This window comes from Cornus florida, unplaced genomic scaffold, assembly GCF_030987335.1.
Source record: "Cornus florida cultivar Cherokee Brave unplaced genomic scaffold, ASM3098733v1 CherokeeBrave_3.0.0_Hap2_Chr01, whole genome shotgun sequence".
NCBI lineage: Eukaryota > Viridiplantae > Streptophyta > Magnoliopsida > Cornales > Cornaceae > Cornus > Cornus florida.
In genome coordinates, this window is record NW_026775571.1 from 33,359,029 (window position 1) to 33,369,792 (window position 10,764).

Sequence of the window (10,764 nt, forward strand, 5' to 3'; positions counted from 1 at the left end):
CACACACAAATATATGAGGAGGTATTAGTATATTACCGTTGCAACCTTAATACCCAAACGCTTCTCAGGATTTGTGGCATTTTTATCCAGTCCACGAGAGATGTATCTGACATATTCGCCCCTAAAGCTGCAAAAATAGATTTAATTAAAAAAAAAAAACACTAGGAAACCAAATGAGTAAAGATTAAAATAGTTACGTCTGCCAGTCACCAAATAGCTTCGGACGACAAATCTTGAAAAGGCACCATAATTCCTGTTAGGAAAAATAAAAAGAGCAGTCTTCTATATTAACTCCTGGTTTTGTAAACGAATAAAATGAAAAATGACAAACAAACAAGAAGTCGGCTATACATTCAGATTGTTTTGGATTGGTGTGCCAGTGACAGCCGTGCGGATATCACAAGGAATTTCAAGCAATCTTGTCGCCTTTGCTGACTTGATATTCTTAACCTCATGCGCCTAAAGAAAAACAATGAATCTACATTTAACATCTCAAATTCAAACTGGAAACTAAATACTAAATTGATCGTTTTACCTCATCAAGAAACAGGCAATCCCATTTTACTTTGCTCAAAGCTTCTGCATTATATATTATACAGGTGTATGTTGTCACAATAACACCTTTGCCCTGAAAACAAAATAAAAATATTGCAACCAAATATAGATTATTTTTTTTTTTTCGATAAATAATCGAAGGCAGCAATATAAAAGAAGCGCTCAGCAGAAAAAGGGGAGCGGACCCTTCACAAAAGAAACAAAACTAAAGACAACAAAAACACCATTACAAAGAGAGGTTGCCCAAAAATTCCATTAGGGAATCCATAGATGAACAACTTCTCCCCATCACCAAAAAATAAAGAGTGTAAAATTTTTGATTTAATCTTGCAAATAGGAGACTCCACTCCATCAAAAGCTCTCCTATTCCTCTCACGCCACAAACCCCACCATAAACAGAGCGGGGTCACTTTTGTCACTTTTGTTTATGCTAAAAACACTACTATGGAAAGAGGTCAGTTATGGAGGGATTTGGAAGATGTTACTCAAGGGGTTGCTGGTCCATGGTTGTTATTGGGTGATTGGAATATTGTTAGGTTCAATAGTGAGAAGAAGGGTGGAAGAATTCATCCTCCAAGGGTTTTTGCAGATTTTAATAATACAATTGATAAGTTGTGTTTATCTGATATGCCTGTGGCCAATGGAGTTTACACGTGGTGTAACAAAAGGTTTAGCAGTAGGAGAACACATGCTAAACTAGGTCGAAGTTTGATGAATGAGGAGTGGGCTTTGGCTTATCCTGATTCTTTTGGCTCAGAAATCAAGGGTTACTTGGGTGAAAGAACAAGATAGATGTTCCAAGTTTTTCTACCAGAAGATTAAATATCATAGAGCAAAAAGTAATTTGACAGTTATACATCAGGATGGGGTTTTGATCACTGATCCAGATGTGATTAGTAACTTGTTTGTGGCTTATTTTCAAAAGGCTTATTCAAGGGGTTGTGATAGCTTAATTGAACCGGCTCAAAAGTATATTAGAAAACCTTTGCAGGAGGAAGAGGTGCTTATGTTAGAGGCTGAAGTTACAAAAGAGGAGGTCAAAGATACAATCTTTGCGATGGGATCTGATAGAGCTCCTGGTCCAGATGGATTTACAGCTAGATTCTTTCAACAATATTGGTCAATTGTTGGGAGGATTTTACTGCAGCAGTTATTCAGTTTTTTTAAAATCCAGTCCTGGGTAAAGGCTCAAACAGTACTTTTATTACTCTGATCCAAAAGAAGAAGGATGCTAATCAGGTGACTGATTACAAACCTATTTCTTTATGTACTGTGTTTTATAAAGTGGTGGCTAAAATTTTAGCTAATCGCCTAGCTAAGGTTTTAGGGAGATTAGTTGGTAATGAACAATCAGTCTTCATACATGACAGAAGAATTCATGAAAATATCAGCATTGCTAATAAGCTCATGAAGGGGTTTGGGGCTAAGAGGACTAATCCAACACTAGCTTGGAAAGTTGATCTGAGAAAGGCTTATGACTCGGTGCAATGGACTTTTTTGCTGAAGTTATTAAAGTTATTTGGCTTTGGGGATCAGTGGATAAAATGGATTATAGTGTGTATTTCTTCAGTGTGGTTCTCTATTCTCATTAATGGTACTCCACAAGGTTTCTTTCAACCGGAGAGGGGTCTTAGGCAGGGGTGTCCTCTGTCTCCTCTTCTGTTCACATTGGTTACTGATTATTTTTCTGGCATGATGGATTTGGAAGTTCAGAAAGGTAAGGTGGTACCTTCTCAAGCAACTCTACAGGCTGGTTTACCTATTACTCATCAATTTTTTGCAGATGATCTGTTACTTGTGATTAGAGCAAATATGGGGAGTGTCTTAACTGTGAAAAAGTTGTTGACTCAATTTGAGAATACTACTGGTCTAGCTGTGAACAAAGATAAATCTGAAGTTTATCTTACTCGATCAGTTAGAAGAAGGAATTCCATTATCAGGTCCTTGGGTTGTAAGGTAGGAAATTTACCTTTCACTTATTTAGGTTTACCTATATCTGATAAAATGCTGAGGAGAGCTGATTGTTTAAGTCTGGTAGATAAAATTATTTCCATTACTTCAAGATGGGATGGGCTACATTTGTCTATGGCAGGTAGGGTGGAACTTAGTAGAGCTGTTATTATCCCAATGGTTCAGTACTGGACATCAGTTTATGCTCTTCCTATTGCTGTCTCTAGTTGCATTGAAAGGCGAATGAGGAACTTTGTGCGGGGTCATGTTGAAAATACTAAAAAGATGCACGGTATGAGATGGAAGAAGATTACTGCTCCCAAGGAGGAAGGGGGTTTGGGATTGAGAAGAATCGCAGATATTGACACTGCTGGGAAAATCAGTCTTGCGCGGGATTTCTTATTGTCTAAGGACAGGCTGTGGGTGGCATGGTTTTCAAACTGCTATCTGAAACAGGCTTCTTACTGGAATGTGATTCCTAAAGCTGCCTCTTCAGCTGTCTGGAGGAGTATTATTGATGTTAGAGAGTTTCTGAAAGCCAATTGCAGATACATTATTGGAACTGGGCAGAATGTTGAAGTATTTATGGATCCTTGGTGTGAAGGCAGGTTCTTGAGGGAACTTTTTAACCATAGGACTCTTGGGTACTTGAGTTGTGATAAGAAGATCAGTATGTGTGACTTCTACCATGGTTGATAACAATAAACAGCCTAATTTAATTGACCATCCACTGCACCTGAATGACGGCTTTGAGATTTCTACAATGCATACTTCCAGAATACCTGCACAGGACATTTAATTTTAACTATTGAGAATTACTAACAAACTTGAACTAATAAACTAGAATACATAAGAGCCTTACTGGTTAACTGTCTCTCTAAAATCCACACTTGAAAACTCTTTAATCCAATGAGGTACAAGGGATTTTGGCACCACCACCATTGCCCACTTTGCCATGTTACAATTAAATAGTCCCTTGATATGGCAACATATCTATCAAAGAAAAAAAAAATTAATTGGTTATGAAACAAATATAAAGAAAAATTTTAAAAAAATGATAAACGATATTACCATTCTGGTCTTTCCTAGACCCATATCATCAGCTACGATGCCTCCGCTGCCCGTACAATGAAGTTTCCATAACCAACGTACTCCATCAGCCTGATGAGGATATAGTCCTTCGGTAATTTCGCGAGGAAACTCATGTCGGTCATCTAAAACATTTTCCGTTTCCTTGTCTTTCCGTACCCGCCGACCTTTTCCTTTTAACTCGGCCATTTTTCCTGCTGAAGCTAAAGGCTTCAATAGCGCGATGCTAGGGCTTTGAACTCGCCTGAATTAGATCGGAATCGCCAAGGGTCCTGGAATTGTCAATGGGGTGGGCTAATATTAAACATAAATTTAATAACACAATTTCTTAAGCAAAAAAAGTTTTATAACATAATCTAGATAAATATTTGAATTCAAATATTACAAAATATCTATCTAAGTTGTGTTCAACGAGTCTTTAAAGACTCAAATTCGTTGATAATAGACTCCAATATGTTGTGCCGATTTCTTTAAATTTCAATAAAGCATGGCGCATTTTCTATGTGGTGAAGATTGAAGTTCCATGTGTTTCAAGAATACACAATTATCTCCATCATTAACTCTCTTCCAATTGTAATATTCACCATCAATAAGTAAAGAACGACTCATTGTTGTATTTCTCTCTTCAAAGAGAAAGCATGGAAAACATGTATGCATAAAATTTGAAAGGACCGGTCAAACATCTGGTCTTACTAGACTAGTAGTGTTGCTTGTTAGCATACAACCAGAGAAGATATCCACCAAAGTCAACTCTCAAAACCTTTATGCACATGGATGACTGCATAAAGAAGACCACTATAGAAGATTGGCGATTCCCTCATAAACTCGCACCGTATGGGTAGGCTAATCATGATAGAAATCTTACCTAAAATTCGTTAAAACTCTCCTAAAGGCAGGTTCCATCACAAATCACATGATTTAAATTCCCTAAAACTCAATTTCATCATAACACAAAGATTAAATAGAAACTTTTAGGCAATTGTAGTTCTCTTACTTTTACATGAACTAAAACTCTTAATATAAGAACTTCGACCCAAAATAGCATATGGAATGTTACTAAACCCATGTCCAGAAAATATAAATATCTTGATTCCTACAACCTAATAAGATGGAAATAGAATTATACAATCATTATATTGACCTAAAACTGATAACAAATGACTCAACCCAAAACGTGGTTACACAATGCCCCAGGCATGCTCCATAAAAAAATTCCTAATTTGTACTAAAGCTTTTTTTTTGCCACTGCTATGCTACAGATATCACATAAAAGAGGTTAGCACCAAGATCATAAAAAACCATAATACTTATCAAAAAATAATAATAATAAAAATAAAAATAAAAATCGTATAAAACCATGATGTCAATTCAAAATGGATTCCCAAAGACCCTATGGATTGGGGAAAGCTATCTTATAAGTATCAAACCACTACTATTAACCATATTTTGCTAAACAATGAGACCCCAGGGATCCTCCATATTTTGCTGTAGTGTAAACATTAAAACCCCAGGGATCTAACAGACCTGAGTTATAACTTATAAGCCTCCGATTCTTCTCAGTTCACACTTCTCATTCCAACCAACCAGGAAATACATACATTCTCATCTATCCCGGCCTACATTAAAAATCCTAAGAATATTCCTGTCCTCTGAGCTTAATGTTCTTGGCACCTAAAGATGGATTTGGCAACAGTTTTATGATAGCTCATTAACTCTTGGCTCCCAACAGACTCGTCAAAACTCTAGAATAATCATCTTTGAAAGTGACAAATCATAGACTTCAATTCAGATTAAATTTTAAGCAGTTTACAACCACTGCTAATCTGGAAATTCCGCTGATTCAAACCTCTGACTGGCAACACAAGTCAGATTTTTTTTTTTGGTGGGGTGGGGGGTTATGGTACCTTACGGGGTTCCTTTGAATGGTATTTGAATGGTATGGACATTTATCTTCCAATCAAATGGTAATACCAAAAATGCTAATAAGCATGATATAGTTGGAAACGTCAAAGTCCATCCGGTAAATAAACAATTTCCAATATAACAATCATGTAATTATTTCATTATAACAAGCGGATCAAAAAATTTTTATTTGAACTTACTCAAGATGTAAAAGGTTGACAGAAGCTCTATGGAAATATTATGGCAGTTAAATTTGCGAACCACTCAGTCATACAACATCAAATTTTGACAAAGATCCAAGTCTGTAGCTCATTTCACATCAATAGACATATATATTAAATAACAACATATTCCTTACGCTTTTGAAAACAAACTGAAACATCAATTCACCAGTTTGGACGAATGTCAAGATTAATATGCAGCCAAAACTTAAATCCCATCACAAGTAAAGGATTAAAATTATAGCCAAAACGAAAGGTGCTAATATATGTAGTATGCATACCAAGAAAAATAAAAAAATTAAAGAAAAGAAAATGAAAAACCTATTCGCTTAATTGAATTATAATTTCATTGTTTAGAAACTGAAACATTAAAAACAACATCATTCAAATTTGTTATTTTCTATTCTTTTTCTCTGTTTTCCCAGCAAACAAACAGAGGTAGAGAAAGAAAAGAACAAAAGAAGTAAGAAACTGGAAATTGGCGATCTGAAATTGAACAAGAAATACTCAATCGAACCCTAATTACAGTAGTTCAAAAAAATTGAAATCGATATATATAGATATTTAACAAGAATTAATTAAAAATGAGAAATTGAGGAACAACAAAGGTCTTGAAGATTTGAGAGTATACCGAGAGCATACCGAAATCAGATTGATGGTTGGGCAAGGACGATGATCTCTGAGAGAGATCTTAGAGAAAGAGAAGCAGTTCGACTGTAGAGAGAGAGAGAGAGAGAGAGAAAAGCGCGTGTCTTCGGAGAAAGAAAATGAGAGATCCCTTGGTCAATTATAAATATAGATTAAAAAAAAAAGGCTATTTATGGCAATTTGATAAGGCCTCATTTCCATGTGTGCATAGAGAGACCCTGTAGTATATCAAAAGTGTTTTATAAAAATTTTAGGTGATAAAAGATAAAATTCAAATGGAGCTGATTTTAAATGAGCTCATACTTTTCTCTTAAAAGATAATAATAATAAAAACTACACAAAAATTAGTTCCCTAGTTATTATTAGATGTAAGGAAAGGATTAATTAATTAGTACTAGTAATCAAGTACTGATTATAAGTAATTTCTTATCTATCTTTTAAAATGAAAGGTAAAAATTCATGTCTTAAAAATAAAATTGTACTATATTAGTAAGAAATAAATAATTTATGTTTATGTTAATTTCTCAAAAAAAAAAATTAATAATAATAATAAATAAATAAATAAAACCTTGCATTTGGTAGGTGAAAAAGCATTGTTGCGTATAACAAAGAGGAAGGACGAAAAGAGGAATGAGATTATGGGACATCCTCCGTCAGCATCTTCTTCCATTCAAAAGTGAGAGTAGAGAATTGCAATATTTCTTAGATAAAATGTTCGTTCATTTTATTTACTGAAAATAAAACATTGATTCATTTTCTTTGTCATGTTCACAAAAGCTTTTTATATTTTCTTGCACAAGAAATTCCGATACTTTTGAAGAATAATTTGTTACTAGTTTTTATGATCATTCGGTTTGACACGGTGTTATACAAAAAATTTCATAAAAAGCTTAAACAGAATAAATGTTAGTGTTCAGATATGTTATTGATTTATAATTATAATATTCAACTTTTAAAAGACTGGAAGGCTTCAATAAACACACACACACATATATATATATATATATATATGTTGCCCAAGTTTAGACTCTAGGGGGCGGTGAATAGAGTTTATGCAAACTATGGTCAATTTTCGAATATTCTAAAATTAATTAAAGGCAAATCCAATTTCTTTGACAGATAATGAATAATATAATCTGAATTTTAGGCTTCAATAGTCCGTATAAATGAAGAGGCATATCAAGACATACATAAAGCAATAAGTATAGAGATAGAGATAGAAGTTGCAAACATGTACTCATTGATTTTTAGCGAGGTTCGGAAACTCCTACTCCTTGGCTCAAGACCCCTCTTGAGACTTCCCAATCCACTATGGCTTCTCCTTGCGGGTGGAGAGCAATCCTCTTACAAGAAGCTCTTCCTAGCTTCTAAGTGCTAAGAGAAACACATTCTCTTAATCTTCCTTGAGCCACACCAGCCCTTACAAGTTTTGAAGAATATAGATGGAATACAAGATGATCTCTCTCTCAGATCTGAAGTACAAGATTTAGCTCACTCTAGAGTATGTATGAATAACTTGAAGCTCAATACTCTTTTGATGAAATGAAGTGTATGTGTATGATTAAAGCTTTATGATTGCAAGGCTTTCTTTCTCAATGTCTGCAACTTCTTTTAAATGAAGTTCTTAAGTGTTCTTATAGACTTTCAGACATGTCTGATAGAGTTATAGCTGTTGGACACGCATCCCAAGAACAAAATGTGAGTTTGAATTTTGAAAAACGTAGCTTCGGTCGACCGAAATGAAACACATTTGTGTTTTGGTAGACCGAAATGGTTTGAGGTTGGACATCATACTCTCAGTACTCTCGGTAGACCGAAGTAAAGCCTCGTTTTGTTTCGGTCGACCGAAATGGTTTGAGTTTTAATATCATGCTCTCAGTACTCCTGTTTCGGTAGACCGAAGTAAAGCCTTATTTGGTTTTGGTCGACCGAAATGGTTCAAGCTTGAATAGCATACTCTCAGTACTCTAGGTTCGGTAGACCGATGCATAAGAGCTTCCTATTTCGGTAAACCGAAATGGACTTCTATTTTCAGATAAGGATATGCTTGAGTCCTTTGTTCCTTAGTCATGATGAATGAGATGATATGCATGATGATGGAGAGATTGAGCTTAAAGATGTTCATATACACTTTAACAAAGCATCCTAAGAAGCTCACCAACCTAGCTAGCCCCATCTTGATGTCTTGTGATGACTTGATTTTAACTGCTTAGTTCTTTGCTCATGCCTTAATATTGCTTCTACAGTTTTGTCCTTGCATTGTAGTGCTTGTTTTGATAAATACTTTGCTCTGTAATTTCACTCAAGAAGACATTAGTAATCATAGAACATCATTAATGAATTATTATCATCAAAAACCTTTGATTCAAGGTCAACAATCTCCCCCTTTTTGATGATGACAATTCATTGATGTGTTCGTCAAATGAGAATAAGTATGTGAGTGATTCTCCCCCTATCAATATGCATACTTAAGATAAATAAGAGATTTACAAATCTCCCCCTTTCTTTGTGCAATCATTTAACCATTGTTAGAATTGAAAGCATAATATATTTAGGACATATAAACAAATCATGAAAGAATTGAAGGTATGAAAGCATATAAGTTTTAATTGCCAGAAACATGTATTTTCATTAATTCACGAATTTAAGGACAAGATACATCATCTATTCCCCAATTCCCCAATGTTCCAATTACAACTTACATTCGCAACTACATCAATTTTTCAACAATCAATATTCTATATTCCTGCACAAAGCACAAACGTCAAAAGTCACAGCATCAACCAGCAACACACACATCAATTTCTCCCCCTTTAGCATTCATCAAAAAGATAGGGGGGTATTAGATCATCAAAAGTGAGGAAGTCCCGTGACACGGAGATCAGCAAGGTCTTTCTTCGCGAGATCGACTTCATTGGCTACTTCCTCTAGTCGAAGGCGCAGGTCGAGAATGTTTTCCTTGTTTTCTTTGCCAAGGGCAAGGTGTTCTTTAGAGAGAGCAATACTCTCAAGTAGAAGCTCACGGATGAACCGTTCGTTGGAGGAAGGTATATGCATGGATTCCTGTTCTTCCTCTTCTTCCTCGTCAACCTCTTCATCCTGTATTTGCTTTTCTACATTTACACCTTCTTCAGCACCTATAGCTTGGTGCGCTGCCATATTAATGTCTTGGCCTTCATCTACTGGATCTCTATGTTTGGGATCATACCAAATCTTGTGTGCGGACTTTTTGAGACCCATTCGACTTAACAAATCTCAGTCAAACCTGTAGAGATTAGTGAGCTCCTTTTTGTCCTCGCCTTTTATTCGGATTTTGAATGCTTGCAAGATTAGGGTAAGCGGCATAGCATAAAAGAGATGAGTTTTTGCTTTCTTGGCGCAATCGATCATATGATGAAAGATAAGAAAAGCGAGATCGAATTTCTTGCCATTTAGAACACATCAGATAAGAAATGCCTCCATGAATGAGACATCGGAGCGACCACTAGATTTAGGAAGGATGCAATGAATGATGACATGATAAATGAGATGGGCTTATACCGTCAATTGACTTACATAGATTTTGTCAATATTGTTGGTAGGAAATTGGCTCATTTGTTGAACGACTTGGTAAGGGTCAAATCCTTCCCCGTCATACCAATCATAGGCAGTGTAATAGGTGATATCGCCATGAGGAAGGTTAAGAATGCGACGAATAGCTGACAGAGGGAGTGTGATCTGAGTTCCTACAACGAAGGAAAGAAAAGTGTTCTCCCCTGCTATCCTTTCAAGATAAGTATAGAACAGCCTAACCAGCTTGGGGTAAACATGAACTTTGATGGATAAGAATTCACCTAACCCTATAGCTTCAAAGAGAGAGAAGGTGTGAGTTATGAGTTCCTCAGTTTCAGTTTTGTCAAAGAATTTTCCTTTTTCAACTATTTTGTAAAGAAACTTGGTTTCATAAACCTCTTTGAATACAGGTTCATGAAATAGGCGCATAGCTGGGGCAGGATAAGAGTCGGAAGGAACAGGATTTGGGGGATTAGATCCTCCAGCTTCAGTGTCATGTGTGTGCCTAGTTCTCTTAGATGTATTCTTCCGGGTTGCCATTTGGTTCACTTGACTGATTAGAGGTAATGTGAAAGGATGACAGAGATTTATATAATATACCCTATCTATCAGAGATGTAACAAGAGATGATAACAATAGATGTATAAGCTCAGGGATAAAACATACGAAAAGATTAGAGATTTGAATGTGCAACTTACCTTGAGAGATTATGAGTGATGCGCATGAGAAGATGGAGGAAGAAAATCGCAGGAGATTTGCACGACGTGAGGCGCCTCAGAGAATGTGAGAGATAGGTGCGCGAATAGGGTTTTGAGATTTAAAACCAAATATTGATTTCGCGGGTCTT

General features: G+C 35.8%; 1 protein-coding gene across 2 annotated transcripts in view; it reads right to left on the reverse strand.

Annotated features, from left to right (window-relative positions):
• Positions 1-6,504, reverse strand: part of LOC132294572 (protein CHROMATIN REMODELING 24-like) — a 43,355-nt gene extending 36,851 nt beyond the window's left edge. The window contains exons 1-8 of one of the 2 annotated variants that reach the window (XM_059792482.1): positions 6,360-6,504; positions 3,577-3,866; positions 3,368-3,498; positions 3,242-3,287; positions 536-628; positions 352-459; positions 198-253; positions 37-127 (exon numbers count right to left, since the gene is read on the reverse strand). In XM_059792482.1, coding sequence (XP_059648465.1) covers positions 37-127; positions 198-253; positions 352-459; positions 536-628; positions 3,242-3,287; positions 3,368-3,498; positions 3,577-3,783 — 732 coding nt within the window. In that variant the 5' untranslated portion in view covers positions 3,784-3,866; positions 6,360-6,504. Of the gene's footprint in view, positions 1-36; positions 128-197; positions 254-351; positions 460-535; positions 629-3,241; positions 3,288-3,367; positions 3,499-3,576; positions 3,867-6,348 lie in introns of both variants that reach the window. The other variant, XM_059792490.1, reaches the window with a different exon arrangement.
• Positions 6,505-10,764: the final 4,260 nt, after the last annotated feature.